This window comes from Callithrix jacchus, chromosome 19 (genome assembly GCF_049354715.1).
Source record: "Callithrix jacchus isolate 240 chromosome 19, calJac240_pri, whole genome shotgun sequence".
In the NCBI taxonomy this organism is placed as follows: Eukaryota; Metazoa; Chordata; class Mammalia; order Primates; family Cebidae; genus Callithrix; species Callithrix jacchus.
Window position 1 is genome coordinate 49,610,766 of NC_133520.1, and position 18,852 is coordinate 49,629,617.

The 18,852-nt window shown below is 39.1% G+C and overlaps 1 protein-coding gene across 1 annotated transcript in view; it reads left to right on the forward strand.

The window, feature by feature from the left end:
• LYST (lysosomal trafficking regulator) overlaps positions 1–16,329 on the forward strand; it is a 217,894-nt gene extending 201,565 nt beyond the window's left edge. Inside the window, exons 49-53 of the mRNA XM_002760888.6 lie at positions 5,288–5,427; positions 5,719–5,816; positions 12,752–12,908; positions 13,316–13,387; positions 14,279–16,329. Of these exons, the coding sequence (XP_002760934.3) occupies positions 5,288–5,427; positions 5,719–5,816; positions 12,752–12,908; positions 13,316–13,387; positions 14,279–14,417 (606 nt within the window). The 3' untranslated portion in view covers positions 14,418–16,329. The remainder of the gene's footprint in view (positions 1–5,287; positions 5,428–5,718; positions 5,817–12,751; positions 12,909–13,315; positions 13,388–14,278) is intronic.
• Positions 16,330–18,852: the final 2,523 nt, after the last annotated feature.

The following is an 18,852-nucleotide window of genomic DNA, read 5'->3' on the forward strand; positions in this document are numbered from 1 at the left end:
CCATGCTGGAGTACAGTGGCACAATCATGGCTTCCTGTAGCCTCAACCTCCCAGGCTTAAGTGATCTTCCAACCTCATCCCCATCCCCCACCCCCTGCCAGTAGCTTGGGCTACAGGCACACACCACCATGCCCTACTACTTTTTAAATTTTTTCTAGAGATGGGTTCTGACTATGTTACCCAGGCTGTTCTCGAGCTTCTGGGCTCAGTAGTCTTCCTGCCTCAGCCTCCCAAAGTTCTGGGATTACAGACATGAGCCACACTTTAAATCTTCATAATAATCCTTTGATATAGGTTTTGTCATTATCTTCATTTTTACACGAGACTACTGAAACACAGAGTTAATCCTTCTTGTAATCTGTCCAAGGTGTCACAGCTGATACATTGAAACAGCTAGTTAAATAGCAGATCATAGAATTAATGAACTGAAAGGCAGACCTGAAAAAAATTACACAGAATATAAAATAGAAAGATAAAGAAAAAAATGAGGAAAAAAGGGATATAAGGGCTAGAATGAGAGCAAATGTGGTAAGTAGTTACAGAATGAGAGAAGAGGAGAAAGGCACAACTTGAAGAGATGATGACTGAGATTTCCCCACAGTTAAAACTTAAATTTTGGATTGAAGAATCACAGCAATTCTTGGCAGAATAAATAGAAAAGAGTCAAACCTGTCTCCTCCAGATGTCCTTCTGTCCATTGCCCCAGCTCAGCCCTCTGCATCCTGCCCGGATCCCTCCATTACCTTCTCACTGGTGTCCTGGCCCCCCAGTCTCATGTCCCTGGAAGTTGAATCTCCTTGCAGGCTCCATGATGGCCTTCCTGAATGCCGACTGCATCCCATTCTCCTGCCCCAAACACTTCAGTGACCACTTATTGCTTGGGGGTTAAAATGTAGGTTGCTAGGCATCACACACCAGACTCTGTGCTCTGACCCCTCTGCCTCACCATCCCCTCTAGCTCACCACCCTGATTCTTCCTGCTCCCTGCCTACCCTGCTCCCAATAACATTGGCAATGCCACTTTCTCTCATATCTCCTTTCCCTCACACATGCTGTTTTCTTAGCCCAGAGTGCCCTTAGACAGACAGACAGAATTTTCTTTGAGTAATTTCTGCCAGTTCTTCAAAACTTCTGCTCATATGGCATCTCCCAGGGAATCCTGCTTTCACTCCCTGTCCCCAGTCTGAGGAAGTGACCCATCTGTGGGTCTCTGGAGTTCTCTGTAAAAATCCTCTTTGGTAGCTCTCACTCCTTACTGCCATGGGGCTCTCGGAAGGGAACTCTGTATCCCCAGCTCCTAGTTCAGTGACAGGTACACAGTAGGGGATATTCGGCAGTGTTTGTTGGATAAATCAATGAATGGATTGATTCACATTCCACATTACCTCTCTCACTCTGAAATATGAAAATCACTTGTAGGCCAGGTGTGGTAGCTCACACCTGTAATCCCAACACTTTGGGAGGCTGAGGTGGGCAGATCACCTGAGGTCAGGAGTTTGAGACCAGCCTGGCCAACATGGGGAAAACCCTGTCTCTACTAAAAATACAAAAATTAGCCAGGCATGGTGGCAGGCACCTGTAATCCCAGCTACTCAGGAAGCCGAGGCAGGAGAATCGCTTAAACCCGAGAGGCAGAGGTTGCAGTAAGCCAAGATCGCGCCATTGCACTCCAGCCTGGGCCACAGAGCAAGACTTCGTCTCAAAAAAAAAAAAAAAAAGAAAATCACTTGTTTGTCCTTATTAAAAATATCTGTGGGCCAGTCACAGTGGTTCATACCTGTAATCCCAGCATTTTGGGAGGCCTTCCCAGGTGGGAGGACTGTCCAAACACTTGAAGCCAAGAGTTTGAGAACAGCCTGGGCAGCATAGGAAGACCCCATCTCCACAAAAAAAATTTCAAAAGTAGTTGGACATGGTAGTACACACCTGTAGTCCTATTATTGAGGAGGGTGAGATGGGAGGATCACTTAAGCCCAGGAGTTTGAGGCTACAGTGAGCTATAATCACACCACTACACTGCAGCCTAGGTGATAGAGTAAGACCGTGTCTCAAAAAGCAAAAATAAACAAAAATTAGCCAGGCATGGTGGCAGGTTCTGCCACATGGCAGGTGGCTGATCATGGTCAATGGCCAAAAAGAGATTTCCTGTTTCTTAAAAAAATTGTTCAGAATAACCCTCCCTGAAACAACTAAGACTAGATAAAATACATATACAGAAACATGTCTTTATAAAATATATTCATGTTTTAATGTAACTTATTAGTATATATTTTAATATAATGTAAACATATGCTGATAAAATACATTTTTATTTTGGTCTTAGTTTTGTGGTCTTAGTTTTGTGTGTATATATATACACACACCCACACATATATTTATATACACACACATACATATATATATATATATAAATTGAAGCATTGAAGATCTGGTAAACTAGTAGGAAACTACCAAGTCAGAGAGGTAAATAAGCAGGAAGGAGCTTTAGCCTTGAGGACATTGTCAATCCTGAAACACTGAGATTTTCCTTGGACAGCCTCTGTAGAAGAAATGGAAAACAGCACCCAGGAACTAAGCAAGCTGGGGAGTGCCAAGAGAGCCTGCCTCCAAAAGGCTGGTCCCTAATGGGCTGCACTCTCAGAATGAAAATGAGTTGCATGGGAGAACCCTTGCATGGAGTTATATCCTAGGTTGGAATTCCCTAGGTTCTCTAGGGTCCTCAAAGATTTCCCTTTGCATTAAGGTGGCCCCAGACTGGTGCGGTGGTCGGTGTCACCTGGCAGAAACAAGGGAGTTACTGGCATTCTGTTCCACAAATAGAGGAATTTCTACAAATAAATTTTTAATGTAGTGACAAATACATAAAACCAGGCACAAAAAAATACAGTTAAGAAAATGACTTTACGAAATAGTTCAAACTTAGTTATAATAAAATAAATATCATTTTAAAGCAAACTTAATCACCACTTGAAACTTAGAAAATTTTCAAAGATTTAGAGTGGGGCCAAATCACAAACTCAGTGCTGCAGAACCCAAGCAGAAAAGCAAGGGACTTTTGAGCAGGGAATTCCTTGGTCCTACATGCCTCAGAGCATGCTCTGACATGGGTTATGGGCATATCCCAGTGGCTCTGCAGACTCCTGGCTATGGGGATGGTCACAGTTGGAGAGCCAGAATGGTTCTAAAGGGAGGGCCTAGGGATCCAGGCCTGTGACTCTTGCTTGCTCTTGTTTAAAGCTGACCTGTTCGCTGTGATTGTTTTCAGTTGAAGGTCACATGCTCTAGCTTAACAGGCAGTTGCTACACAGCTCAAGCCAGTTGTTCCAAGGAACAATGTGAGCCTGGTACTGCCTGGTCTTTTGATTCTTTAAATGTAAAATATGTATTTTTATGTATATAAAAATATGTAACTGGACTATATAGCAGCTAAGATAGATATGCTATACCTAACATATCAGCACAGATGTATTTCAGAAACAATGGTGTTTTTGAGAAAAAGGCAAGACACCGAAGATACCTAAAAAATAATACCATTTGTTTGGCTGGGTGTGATGGTTCATGTCTATAATCCCAGCACTTTGGGAGGCCAGGTGGGCAGATCATGAGGTCAGGAGTTCAAGACCATCCTGGCCAATGTGGTGAAACCCCATTGTACTAAAAATACAAAAATCAGCCAGGCATGGTGGGAGGCGCCCGTAAATCCCATCTACTCGGAAGGCTGAGGCAGGAGAATCACTTGAAACTGGAAGGCAAATGTTGCGGTGAGCCAAGATCCTGCCATTGCACTCTAGCCTGAACAAAAGAGTGAACTTCATCTCAAAAAAAAAAGTTTAAAATGTATAAACATAAAATGCAATATGATACATGTATGTATTATACAATATGTTGTTATGGCCATAGAACATAACGGAAGTATAAAAACTTACATAGACATAAATACATAATCTAGAGTAGTTACAACTTCTGACAAGAGAGGAGAAATAGGACACAGGACAGTATACAAATTAAATGTACAATGCTTACTGCTTTATTTAAAAAGTAAACTGATGGCTGAGCGCAGTGGCTCATGCCTTGTAATCCCAGCACTTTGGGAGGCCGAGGTGGGTGGATCACCTGAGTTCAGGAGTTTGAGACCAGCCTGGCCAACATGGAGAAACACCGTCTCTACTAAAAATACAAAAAATTAGCTGAGCGTGGTGGTGCATGCCTGTAATTCCAGCTACTCAGGAGGCTAAGGCAGGAGAATCACTTGAACCCGAGAGGCAGAAGTTTTGGTGAACCAAGATTGTGCCACTGCACTTCATCCTGGGCACAGAGTGAAACTATGTCTCAAAAAAAAATTTTAAGATAAAATAAATTGATAATATAAAATGTTAAGATTTATTTAACTGGGTAGTCAGTATATAGCTCTTTATTATACTTATTCTTTCTACTTTTCTATATTTTTGAAGGGAAAATATTGAAATGCTTTATAATAGTTAACCTAACAAAGAAAGCAAGAGTCAAACCTATGTGGATATCTAGTATCCGTGAGCCAATGTGGACCTCAGAGCACCAGTTTGCAAGCTTTGATTTAAAAAGTCAATCAGTAGCTGCTGATGAGTATTGGTGGTATTAGGGCCCATCACCATTGGTAACATCACCAATTTGTATGATACCTTCTTAAAGTATACTGTCAAGAACTGTAAAATTATTAACATTCACAGACCCACTAGTAAAATTTTGGAAATTTATTCCAAAGAAATAATTCAGAAAAGGAACAAAGCTTTTTTTTTTTTTTTACAGAAGCATTTCTTCTTAAAAAACTTTATTGCCCAAAGGTCTGTCCTCTAATCTACTAAAAACCTTTTGTGCATGAAGAATTTATGGTATTATCTACAATTTGGAAAAAACAGAAATAACTTTCAATGTCTATCAATGAAGAATATTTGTAAATTATGGTGTACTATTGAATGTAATGGTTAAAATTATTTTGAAGACAATATTAAAATTGGGAAATGCTCTTGGGAGAATATGTAAAATATAAAATAGGAAATTTTTTGTGGCAATATTACAACTATAAAAGCACATGTATATTTGAATATAAATTGGACATGAGTAGACAAAAATGAAAAGCATATAAGTTGAAATTATGAGGAATTAAAAATTTTTTAATTTTTCTTTGTTTTACTCTGAATAGGATTGAAGAATGACCTTTGGAGTCACTTTGGTTGTTTTATTTCTGAGATGCTGTACTAGAATACTTTTTGTTGTGATTTTTATCTTATACTTAATTTTTAAATTTCAGCCATCAGAGATAGAAATGGAGACTCAGATACATCTCTATGGTCACACAGAAGAGATAACCAGTTTATTTGTTTGCAAACCGTACAGTATACTGATAAGTGTGAGCAGAGACGGAACCTGCATCATATGGGATTTAAACAGGTACGGAAGGAGGTCTCCAACTCAAACACAGCTATTTTTAATATGTCCATTTTTACTACATGAAATAGATGCACCAAAATAATATCTTTACATTATAATAATTTTAACCATGAAATGCATGCTTAAAGGTAGCAAGATTACCTTTATATTTTATTGAAGTCAAACAGTCAGATAGCAAAACATGTATGCCTTATATATAATAGGTATATAGACTGAGAAAAAGCAGTACAAAATAAGAGAATATAAGTATATTTAATGATCACATACAAATTCATGTCTTTTGTCTTTCAGGTTATGCTATGTACAAAGTCTGGCAGGACATAAAAGCCCTGTCACAGCTGTCTCTGCCAGTGAAACCTCAGGTGACATTGCTACTGTATGTGATTCAGGTGAGCTTGCTCCAACCCTAAACACAGGGCTGGCCGGTGCTCTAACAGTGCATTCGGCCAGTGGTTACCTCCTAGGTCCAGCTGTTCTCTCAGGGCCCAGCCATATCTAAATACTTTGGTGATAGCGTATATGTCTATTGAAATACAATAAGGTCTGTGACTGAGTTCATCAATTTAGGCCTCAGCTTGTGCAGAGGTTAGTATTGTCATAATTTAACTATTTTCCTTTGCTTTGCTGGGCGTTTTGTCCAATTCTTTGTTCAAAACACCAAGAACCTGGACAACTTGCAGTCAAGACCCTCTACCAGTGACACTGGGAGGAGAGAGAGGCTGCATATATGTAAAATTGCATTTCAGTACATGTTAAGCTAAGCAAATTATTGTTACGTAATTGTTTGAGTTTTCTTGGTTTTGACTTTTCTCCCCTTTTTTGCTTCTGCTTTGTAACTATTAACTTTGTCACCTTCCTCCTGTGAAAGAACAAAATTTTAACAAATTGAGTTGAAAAATTGAATTGACTTTTATTAATGATTCGTGAATCAGGCAGCATTCCATCTCTGAAATAGAAAGGTACCCCAGTAGGCTGAGCAGAGGCGGTAGGTTTTACAGGCAGAAAAAGCTGAAGAAAGCAGAAACAAGGAACAAAACTCAGATTGATCGTTTCACAGTTACTTTCCTTAGAGGATTAAAGCAGAAAGGACTTCCGTATCATGCCAGCTCAGCTGGCATCCCCTATGATTGATTGCTGTGAATCTCCTGTTTTTTGGAAAACTGGCCCATTTCCAAGTTTAGTTTGATTATGTGTCACCTCGCACAAATGACTACCCCATTCGGATTTGATCTGCCTAGTGCAGGAGCTCAGTGCAAAACATTGGCCTCCCATAAATTTTATTTAACATTCCTGACTAAATGAAGAGCCTCAGCAGATGCCCAGCTTGAATACATGTCTTCTAGTTTCAGAGAGAGAGCAATATAAAGAATAGTAAATGGAAGTATAATTTGCCTTAAAAATTACATGACAAAAATATATCAACTAATCAAGAGTCTTATTTCTTTTGTTGTTTTAATATATATACATGTTAGAAACTAATGCATCCAGCAGAAAGAACAATCAGAAAACTCATGAATTTTCCGTTTGCGTTTCTATTTTTAAGAGTCTTAAGATGGACAGGATCCTTTGAGAAACTGTTTGCTTCTTTCTGTCCATTCAGTGTTGGACATACCTGTCGTGGGCAGTCCTCTCTCCTTCGCTTGCGTTTTTTACATTGTTTTTTTTCTAACACAAAATGTATGGTGTTTTTCCAGACACCAACAATTCTCTGACACCAACTGGGTGTCCAGCAGTGCAGTTCAGTTGTGACACTAGAAGTTTGCAAATTTGGGGGCTGCCATGACTCCCATCCTCATGTTCAGTAGTTTGCTAGAATAACTCATAAAACTCGGTGAAACACTATTTATACTTAACTTATATACTCATTATAAATTATGTGCTTATTATAAAGGATAGAAATGAACACTAGTGAAGAGGTGCACAGGGCCAGGTCTGGAAGTGTCCTGAGTGCTGGAGTGTCTGTCCTCCTGGAGTCAGGGTTGTGGAGCTGGAGTGCACCACTTTCTAGCACACAGTTATGTTCACCAACCCAGAACTGCTCCTAACCTTGTTGTTCAGGGATTTTTATGGAGGTTTTGTTACATAGGTCAGTCTGCAGCCCCTCTCTCCTCCCAGTGTCACTGGTAGAGGGTCTTGACTGAAAGTTGTCCAGGTTCTTGGTGTTTTGAACAAAGAATTGGACAAAACGCCCAGCAAAGCAAAGAAAATGAAGCAACAAAAGAACAAAAGCAGGAATTTATTGAAAATGAAAGTACACTCCGCAGTGTGGGAGCAGACCTGAGCAGCCACTCAAGGGCCCAGATACAGAATCTTCTTGGTCCAAGTAACCCCTGGAGGTTTCCCGTTGGCCACTTCCTGCTCCCCTCATGTGAATGAAGTGGTAGCCTACAATCATTCTGATCTGTTACCTAAAGCCACCAAGCAGAGGCTGAAACGGAGTTACAAAGGTCACACTCCAGTGCAAACATTTGATTGCTTTTTGCAACCAATCAGAGACTAAGGTGAAGTTAGGAAGTTGCAAACGAAGACTCAACCCACAGTCAATCTGATTGGTTGCAGACAGCCAATTTCCCATCTGCCAGTGAAGAAAACATGGGGGTTTTGCAAAGGGAGTGGCCTCTGGTCCTTTTGTTCTTTAGGCTGGAAAGTTAGGGTTTTCCTTTCAATTTAGTGCTAGAAAGTCAGTGTGAAACAGCCTTAGGTTCCTTGCCTCCAGATCCTGTTCTCCTGCCTCACTAGGAGGTGGGCGTGGGAGTTTGGGGATATCTGGAAGTTTCAATCCTCAATCATGCGGTTGGTTCTTCTGGTGGCCAGCCTGTAGACTGAAGCTCTGTAGCCCTCCCCACCGTGAGTCATCTCATCAGCATAACGACAGTAAATTCCAAGGGCTCTAGGGGCTCTGTCCCAGGAACCAGGGACAAAGACTAAATATTTATTTTTCATTATACCACAGATACTTCTTAGGGTTTTGTTATTGCTGTTTCTACAAAACATTCATTTATTCTTGTACTCAAGAGAAGTAATATCTTCAGTCATGATTAGATTTCAGATATGAAAGAATTTTTGCAAGTCTTAGCCCCCAGTCATAAAATAATGTCATGAAAACAATTTTATTTTCTAATGGTTATAACTAAGGGAAAAGATCTTAAAAAGTTGACTTTGGTAGTACAAATGTATGCAAATGATTGATGATTTTGCTAATTGTTCTTTCTTGATTAGTATATTAGCAGCTTTTAGTGTGTCATATCAAGAGAGATGCTGGGGAAATAACAATGATTATTTATGTAGAGTTCTCTACTTTCTTGTTTTGCCAATGTTTGAAATTTAGGACTGATCCTGAGGGAGTTGAATTTTGTAAAGTTAATTACTTTACTGCTGCCAGTAGAGACTTATATCTGTGATATTATATCAGCTAGTCATATGGGAATTTGAAACAAAATTATTTTTGCTGCAATTACCAACTCACTAGTAGGGTATTCAGGTGTCCCTGGGCAGCATACAATATAATAGAGTAATGGGTAAAACTTTTTTCCAGTTTGAGGAAAAAGGCCTTGTCAACTTTTTAAAGGTCTCTTGATACATACAAAAAAGAAGTCATAAAGAGCACTTGGTATATAGAGAGCATAATTTTTAAAATTACTTTTTTAAAGAGAAGTTAAACTTATGTCTAGTGACCTAGACTAGAGTTCATCCTCCTATTTTCTTATAGGCCAAGAAGGAAAGGAAGTTATCAGATTTAACCTATCAAAATTTTGACTGTTTGTTGGATACCATCCAAGTAATCTTAAAATTAAAAATATATATGTTTACATGTGTGTGTGTGTGTATGTATATATATGTATATATGTATATATATGTATGTATATATGTGTGTATATATATATAGTCAACCCTTTGTATCTGTGGGTTTCACATTCATGGATTCAGCCAACCTCAGATTGAAAATATTGAGGGAGGAAGATGGATGGTTGCATACTGAATATGTACAGACTTTTTTATTATTATTATTCCCTAAACAATACAGTGTAACAACTATTTATGTAGCATTTATACTGCATTATGTATTATAAGTAATCTAGAGATTATTTAAAGATTACAGGAGGATGTACATAGGTTATATGCAAATATTATATTATTTTAAATTAGGGAGTTGAGCATCCATGGACTTTGATATCCTCAGGGGTCCTGGAACCAATCCCTCTCAGATGCCTAGGGACAACTATATTATATGTCTGTGTTTTATGTGTAACATCTTCTCAAAAGTTACATTGTCAACCTCATTCTTCCTGATCATAATTTCTCAGTTCTTATGATGGGATATGGTATACGGTTTTATAGTGACAATGTGAAATGTATTAAACTGTGAAAATGTGATCGATGATTTCTGGGGTTTGTGTGTATGTGCGTGTGTTTACCATTCTGTCATTGGATCAAAAAAGATGCCTTCGAACTAGGTAAGACATACATAGCTTGGTCCTCTGTTGCCAATGGCAAGACAGGTTAGTAAAATATTCTAAGATTCACAGGGGGTGGTTCTTTAATTTATTTTGATTTCCGTGACTGTGTATAGAAATTCCTTTTCAGGAATGCCTAAGTTTCTGACTTTTAGTTGATGTGTTAAATTACACATGCAAGCAGTCTGGTATTGGGTAACAGATGTTGTACAAGCATCACTACTATTTCATAAATTCTGCTGTCACCTCAAGCAAACTCTGTAACCATTAAGCAATAGCTTCCCATTCCTCCTCTCTTACCTCGCAGCCCCTGGTAACTCCTATTCTACTTTCTGTCTCAAATTTTGATACATACAGTAGTAGGCAGATGAGTAGTTATTTGGTTTTGTGGTAGCCCAAGATACTGAGTGAGCTACTAGGATAATTATTTGGCTACTAAGTTCCACACCATACTTCAGAGTCCAGGCCCACATTTGGATTATTATTTTGAAGGATTAAGCCATACGGTAGCTATGGGTTACAGTGACAGATCCCTACACCAATATCTTTTATGCTTATGTCTCCAGTGACTTTAATGAGCCTTCTAGCCTTACTAGTACTCATCTAATTATCTTTTAAAAAATATTTTAGCCAACATTTAATTCAAAAGGAAGGTTGGCATGTAGCCTATTCGTGAAAAATATTATCGTCTTTAATTCTATTTCTTAAGGATACTGAGTCTCCTGCATCTTGATGCTATATTTAGATAGTTAATCAATGTTCTACAATGGGAAGTCTTAGTAGAACATTGGGCGTGTGTGTGTGTGTGTGTGTGTGTGTGTGTGTCAATGTATATTTAACATAAAATTTGCCATTCCAACCATTTTTTAAGTATTCAGTTCAGTGGCATTAATTACATTAACAATGTTGTACAGCCACCACTACTATTTCATAAATTCTGCTGTCACCTCAAGCAAACTCTGTAACCATTAAGCAATAGCTCCCCATTCCTCCTCTCTTACCTTGCAGCCCCTGGTAACCCCTATTCTACTTTCTGTCTCTATGAATTTGCCTATTGTAGATATTTTATGTAAGTGGAATCATACAGTACCTGTCTTTTTGTGTCTGGTTTATTTCACTTAGCATGATGTTTTCAGGGTTCATCCATGTTGTCGCATGCTTCATTCCTTTTTACGGCTAAACAAAATTTCTCTCTCTCTCTCTCTGTCTCTCTCTCTCTCTCTCTCTCTCTCTCTGTGTGTGTGTGTACGTGTACATACTACATTTTGTTTATGCATTCATCTGTTGATAGACATTTAGGTTGTTTCCTCTTCTTGGCTATTGTGAATAATGCTGGAACACACTGGGCATTTTGCTCTGTGGTGTTTGATGGTCTTTAGCATATTTTTAAATAAAGAAGCATTGTTAATATGTTTCTTTGCTATAAAATATGAAATATTTTTATTGTCTTAATAAAATAGAGAAGTAAAGCCTCTACTAATATGTTAATGAAAAGACAAAATTAAATGCAGTGAGACTATGCCATCAAACTTTACCATGCCTCCTTAACCTCTTCATCAGCATGAGAATATTTCCCCAGAGAAGGCTGGACACATCATCATCAGGCCCCAAACTACCCTGTTTATCAAGCATGGCAGGCAATTATGTTTCCCCCAGCCCCAGAAAACTGAAAGAAAACTTTTGGTTATTCTGTAATCTTTGAAAAGAAAAAGTTAATTTAATTAGGTATTGCTTTATAAGAGTTAGTCTTAGATGCTCTGCAGAATACGTTTTCTTTTAAGAGTTATGCTTAAACTCAGGTAATTTTTACTCTACCTTTTGTTTCCTCATCAAAAGTTCATATAAGTCACTTTTTATTTATTTATTTGAGACAGTCTTGGCTCTGTTGCCCAGGCTGGAGTACAGTGGCATTATCTCAGCTCACTGCAACCTCCATCTCCTGGGTTCAAGTGATTCTCCTGCTTCAGCCTCCCAAGTAGTGGGGACTACAGCTGCCCACCACCACACCTGGCTAATTTTTTTTGTATTTTTAGTAGAGACAGGGTTTCACCATGTTGGCTAGGCTGATCTTGAACTCCTGACTTCAGGTGATCCACCCGCCTTGGCCTCCCAAAGTACTAGGATTCAGGTGTGAGCCACCATGCCTGGCCAAGTCACCTCTTGTAGATGGTTTCACAGAGTATTTCCTTTACTTTTTGGAGACTGTTTAGCTTTCCAAGTATTTTCAATCATAATTCATATTTGATAGTTCTTATGCTGAAATATTACAAATACACAAAAATTATTAATTTACCTTGTTACTCTGCATCATAGATTGCTTCTTTTTATTTTAATTTTTTCACGAGTCCTTGTCTCTCGATCAATACATCAAGATCTGTGCAACTTGGCCTGGCGCAGTGGATCATGCCTGCAATCCCAGTACTTTGGGAGGCTGAGGCAGGCTGATCATGAGATCAGGAGTTCAAGACCAGCCTGGCCAACATGGCAAAACTCCATCTCTACTAAAAATATAAAAATTAGCCAGGTGTTGGAGTGTGTACCTGTAGTCCCAGCTACTCAGGAGGCTGAGGCAGAACAATCTCCTGAACCCAGGAGGCAGAAGTTACAATGAGCCGAGATCACACCACTGCACTCCAACCTGGATGACAGAGTTAGACTCTGCCTCAAAAAAAAAAGGAAAGAAAAAGAAAAAGCAAGATCTATGCAATTTGTGTTGTAATTTCATTTATAGTCTTCAGTCATGGGTCGTCTACAAACTTCATCAGTAAACAAATGAGTTTGGCCTTCAGGGTTGCCCTTCTGGGGCCAAATGTGGTGGGCTCTGAGACAGCCACATTTTGGGTAACCTGCAGGATGATTTGGGTTTTTAGCTGGCGGAGGCAGTGACCTCAGACTCTGGACGGTGAACGGAGATCTTGTTGGACATGTCCACTGCAGGGAGATTATTTGTTCTGTGGCTTTCTCCAACCAGCCTGAGGGAATATCTATCAATGTAATTGCTGGGGGATTGGAAAATGGAATTGTAAGGTAAGAGGAATTTGGATTCTCTTTTTTTTATTTCATTCATAAGGACACAGGAGTTTCAGAAATTAATTTTTTAATATCTAGGCATATTAATATTCAGTATTTAGAGATTTAAACATGCCTTGGAATATAGGTTCTTTGATTATTCCTGTTTTATTTCTAAATAATAAAGATAGCTTTAGTACAGTTTTCAAGTTTTATGTTCACTATAAAAGATTAACAGTATGAAAGTATACAAAGTTAAATGTTCCCTTATTCCCACATCTACCCCTGCAAACTTCCTAGAGGCAACTACTGTTTTCTGTTACATTTCCTTCCAAATGATTTTTAACAGATAAACAAATATGGAGGGCTTTTTAGGGAGAGAGTAATTTTAGTTTTCATAATTAGATTATTTTTTTCCCCTCTAGGTTATGGAGCACATGGGACTTAAAGCCTGTGAGAGAAATTACATTTCCCAAATCAAATAAGCCTATCATAAGGTAAAGTCTTCTCCATTTTATGCTTCAGAATGTAATTTATGATTGTATTTTTCGCAGAGAGGTATTTAAGCACAAAGACTTGAAGAAATGTGTGATTGAAGTCATCATGAAAAGCCAACCATTAACACGCAGCGGGTTATTCATGACCCAGCAGCAAGAGAGACCACACTCCTTGTCTTCATGGAGCTGAAAACCTGAGTCAGTGACTCAAAGTCTAATGGAAAGACATGCATGTAGCATGCCTCTGGAATCACAGAGACTGTATTTTTTCCTTTCATATTTGGAAGACCATAATGGTGATTGGTAGCTGCAGGGTGCTTGACAAGATTGATAATCAGTTACTCTTTGCTTAGTTAACACATTCTTTAACTAATTAGAAGTAAAGTGATTCAAATTCTACTTTATTAAATTGAATGTATTTTCAGAGTACTAAATTTAAAGTTTAAGGAACCTAAATTGATTATTAATGTTACATTTTTGTTCTTTTCTCTTTCAGGGAAATAATATATATCCATAAAATACTTATCTTTATAAGGAGAAAATACAGTACTCTTACATTTTTTAAGTTTTGTACACCCAAATATTTGTTGTTCAGGTATTAAAGCATAAACAAGGAGGCAAAAGAACATATGCAAAGAATAGAATGTACTGAACTTTTTTATCCTGATTTTATTCTGTATCCCCACGTTAATACGAGCATCTGAAACTTGTCAGCAGAGTGACTATATTAGAACTACAGTCAAAACCAGTGAGTTGTAAGCAGTCATTTAGTTTGTGTCTCTCTGCGCCACTGAAGATAACTTCTTTATACTGACCTCAGTATGATGACCAATGTGCTAGTACCGTTTTAAGAAATATAATGTACGAACAGGATGTTTTTTTTTTTTACAGCCTTACATTTTCTTGTGATGGCCACCATTTGTACACAGCGAACAGTGACGGGACGGTGATAGCCTGGTGCCGGAAGGACCAGCAGCGCTTGAAACAGCCAATGTTCTATTCCTTCCTTAGCAGCTATGCAGCCGGGTGAATATGAATGAACTTCGCATTCTCCAAAGCACTTTAACTTCAAACTAGACTTGTTGACTTCACAGTTTTAGGAGGTTGAACCTGAAGAAATACATGACTGAACAAATCATCCAAATAGTGATAAAGTCTATTCATCTGCACAAAATTCTAAAGACTCACAAGATCCCAAGAGGAAAGTTGTGTTCCATTTTAGTGATAATGTGGAGGATCGTGTCAGTACACACTAGCCGACAAGTTTTAAGCCTGGCATGGCACATTAACATGATATTCTTATATTTTCTTCCCACCAAGTTATTCCAAAGAAAATATTAAGATCTCCTTTTCCTGTTATTCCAAAAGGACCAGTAGAATTTAAATTGGTTAGCTAATTGTTTATATAAAGCACGCTAAAATTATATTTTAAAAGTTTTCTGCCATGTAATACTCCTCCCACCACACACACATACTCCAAAAGAAGAAAGAGAAAAAGGTAATTTTTAGGACTTGATAATTGCTTTCTTTGAGAAGCAAATTATTCAGTAGGTGCCTCTGTACCAAATATTTTATGGAATATCTGAATACTAAAAATAAACTTCCTATGAGTCTCAAAGTTAGGCAGTTTTTGCCAGTTGCCTTCTTAGCTCAAAAGAGAACCAGAATTTTTTTTTTTTTTTTTTTGACAGCCACAAACAAGAATACAGGTATCTTGGATTTCAGACACATTGTTTCTTCATAAAAATTTTACTTAAAATTTGTAACACTAGATATTGAATACCGTAGTGGAGTCACAAAGGTTTAAACACAATGGTAAGTCTTTTAAAGTCTGCTGTTTACAGAGCATTGAATCCGTACCAATTTGCAATAGAAAACCTCCAGTAGGCAAGAAGTTTGCATGGGTATCAAGAGCACAGCCTAAGTAAGACATTAATCTAATCTGCAGGAAGAATTTTCTTCCCCAAAACAGAATTATAAAAGAAAAGCTTAATTTGTTTTAAACAGGTGGTGGAATAATTCTTTTAGGAAACCATTTTTATTCTGTTTCTACTAACCTATATCATCTGAGAATCCTAGGAACAATAATGAAATCGAGTGTACTACACAGCAGACTTACATACCATAGAGACCGAATTCCTAAACATCTTGGAACCGTCTGTCTCGCCCATATGACGGCTGTCTGTATGTTTTTACTTGGGGTGCTGCTTTATTGGCTTTGAAAGCACTGTCAGATAAGCTCCGTAATATGTTACCATGGGATCAAAATACGTATCCTGGCCTAAGAATAACTTGTGCATTTGTTATGGAAATGTAATTCATATGGTGTTTACAGTACTACTTTTGTAACTCCCAGACTTTCTAAAACATTCTGCTTAAAAACCATATAAAATTTAATTCCAAAGTCTCTGCTGTCAAGATAGGTTGAGAGAAAGCAAGTGGCCTTGTATGCTTTTCACCTGAAACTGCATACACATGTCGGGACACCTCGGCAGCGTTGAGATCACAGTGCGCTCAGGCTGGGTGTTCATCTGAGCTCCAGGCAGGTGCAGAGATGAGATTACTCCTATTCACGTTGAAGTGATTTGCTTTGTTAACAAAAAGTTGCAGCTATTGTCTAGCTTTCATTTTTCTACTGAGAACTTTAAATTAGTCCCCTATTAGAATAGGGTTGCTACTCAGTCTTTTTTTAAAAACCGAATTTCATCATTTAAAGAGAAAATATGCAAAATAACTGGTCTTGTTAAGAGTGCAATATTCTATTTTTATGTAAACATAAAAATTAATTTGGGGGGATTATTTATTCAGCATGAAACCTAATATGTATATGTTTGAAATACTTCAAAATGTGCATGTTGTAGCAAACATTTCTGTAAATTATCACAAGCTCTGTTACCTTTATATACACTGCCGCTTCAATTTGAAAATAAATTTCATAAAAATAGATTTAAATACCTCTTCTTTAAGCTATTTAAATATTATAACCAGATCTCAAATTGATGGCTTTTTTTATAACCCGCATATAGGTTCTGTCTTTAGCTCCACTATGCATTTATATCACTAGAAAAAGATAACTTTCATTTCTTATTGTGGTTTTTGTACTAAAATTTTATGTTTCAACCTTTACTACCCTTAAATGGTGTGGACATCAGTTCCAAGATCAAACCACTCATTTTAAAGAAAATACCATCTGCCCACCCCTGACCCCACAGCAGACCTATATTGAGCCCTTGCCAGGTGCCAGGCACTGTACCAAGTGCTGAGGATACTGAGCTGCAGAAAGCACAGTGGTCCCTGCACTCCTGGAGCTTACAGGCCAGTGGAGAAACCACCGTAACTAACACACAATGTGTGCAGTTATAAACCATGGTGTTAGGGAGGTAGAATATAGGGTTCTCTGAAAGAATGTAAGGGGAAAGACTTCATTCAGATTGAGGTGATCTAGAAAGCCTCTTGAAAAATTGAAACTTTTGGCCAGATGCGGCGACTCATGCTTGTACTCCCAGCACTTTGGGAGGCTGAGGCGGGTGGATCACTTGAGGTCAGGAGTTTGAGACCAGCCTGGCCAACATGATGAAACCCCATCTCTACTAAAAATACAAAAATTAGCTGGGCATGGTGGCACGTGCCTGTAATCCCAGCTACTCAGAAGGCTGAGACAAGAGAATCTCTTGAACCCGGGAGGCGGAGGTTCCAGTGACCAAGATCGTGACACTGCACTCCAGCCTGGGCATAGGGAGGGAGACTCCATCTCAAAAAAGAAAAATTGAAATTTTTGTTGAAACCTAATGAATGATTAGAAATACGGTGAAGATGGAGGCAAGATGTGTTCCAGATAATACATGTTCAAATAACTGGGGCAGGAACATCACAAAGGCCCAGGGAAGGAAAAAGCATCCAGTCCACGTCTCAGCTTCTTGGTGGGCGGGGTGGGAGTGAAAACAATGGGTGACGTCAACAGCAATATAAGGGCTTGAGTGTTGCCCTTCTTTCTGCTTTGCATCTGTGGTATTTTAAGATTCTCAAGACTAGAGCATTCCTGTTTCTAGGTGTCTGTCCCAAAGAAGACTGAGCACTAGTATTTTGTCAGTGTAAGCCTGCCAACCCAGATGTCCACTCTACCCGCAAGTCTCAGTTGGACTCACCCTTTCCACAGTGCTCCCTGAATTCCAGTTTGCAAGTCTGAGGCTGGGTGCTGGATGGAGAAGAGAGGGGAGGGGTATTCTTTCCAGCTCTAAAGAGCTCATGCTGGCCGGGCACGGGGGCTCATGCCTGTAATCCCAGCACTTTGGGAGGCCAAGGCGATCATTAGGTCAGGAGTTTGAGACCAGCCTGGCCAACATTTGTATTTTTTAGAAGAAACCCCGTCTCTACTAAAAAATGCAAAAATTAGCCAGGCGTGGGGGCGTGTGCCTGTAATCCCAGCTACTGGGGAGGCTGAGGCACAAGAATTGCTTGAATCTAGGAGGCAGAGTTTGCAGTGAGCCGAGATCACGCCATTGCACTCCAGCCTAGGTGACAGAGTGAGACTCTGTCTCAAAAAAAAAAAGCAAAATGAGCTCATGCCAGGTGACCTGCTTCTCACTATTTTGGATGACTTGTTTATGTTCTGAGGAGAAAGGCAAAAAGAAAGAGCTACAAGACCAATGAGGTTTTTTTTGTTTTCTTGGTCCCCGACTCTTGTTGCCCAGGCTGGAGTGCAATGGCACAATCTCGTCTCACTGCAACCTCTGCCTCTGGGGTTCAAGTGATTCTCTTGCTTCAGCCTCCCAAGTAGCTGGGATTACAGATGCCTGCCATCACGCCCAGCTAATCCACCTGCCTCAGCCTCCCAAAGTGCTGGGATTACAGGCATGAGCCACCGCGCCTGGCAAGGCCAATGTTTATAAAAAGAAGTAGGGAGGAAACAAACTCACCGGGTTAACATTCTTTATCAATAATTGCAGAACGATTGGAGTTCTTGGGTTATCTATGTTACGGACCCTCTTTCTCTGCTGATTACCCTTCAGCTGTCCCCAATTTGCCCCAAACTGTCTCACATCTTGGACAGCTATATAATTTTTTTAATGGACTCCTTCTCAGGATAAAAAATAACACTCCGTGTACTGTGAAGCCAGAGCACTTTTAAAACCTAACAAGCTTAAAACCTCGAACCAGAAAGACCAACCGAAAAGCATTAGCAGTTGGAGGGTAGATGGGGGAGGAAACAAAACAACTGCCACTGGAAAGAACAATTCACAACCGCGGTCAAAGGAAGCAAAAGAGCTTTTAAGTTGAGCACAGACTGGTATTTTGGAGTATTGCAAAAGGCTTCATGTTGTATGCAGGTTCCCCCCAGTGTTACCTCATTTTCAACTGCACAATTAAGGCAGCTACATTTGCCAATACCAGATATATACATGTATACGTACACTGAGTTGGGAAAGAGGTGCCACCAATATCATGTGTCATGTGACAACAGAAAA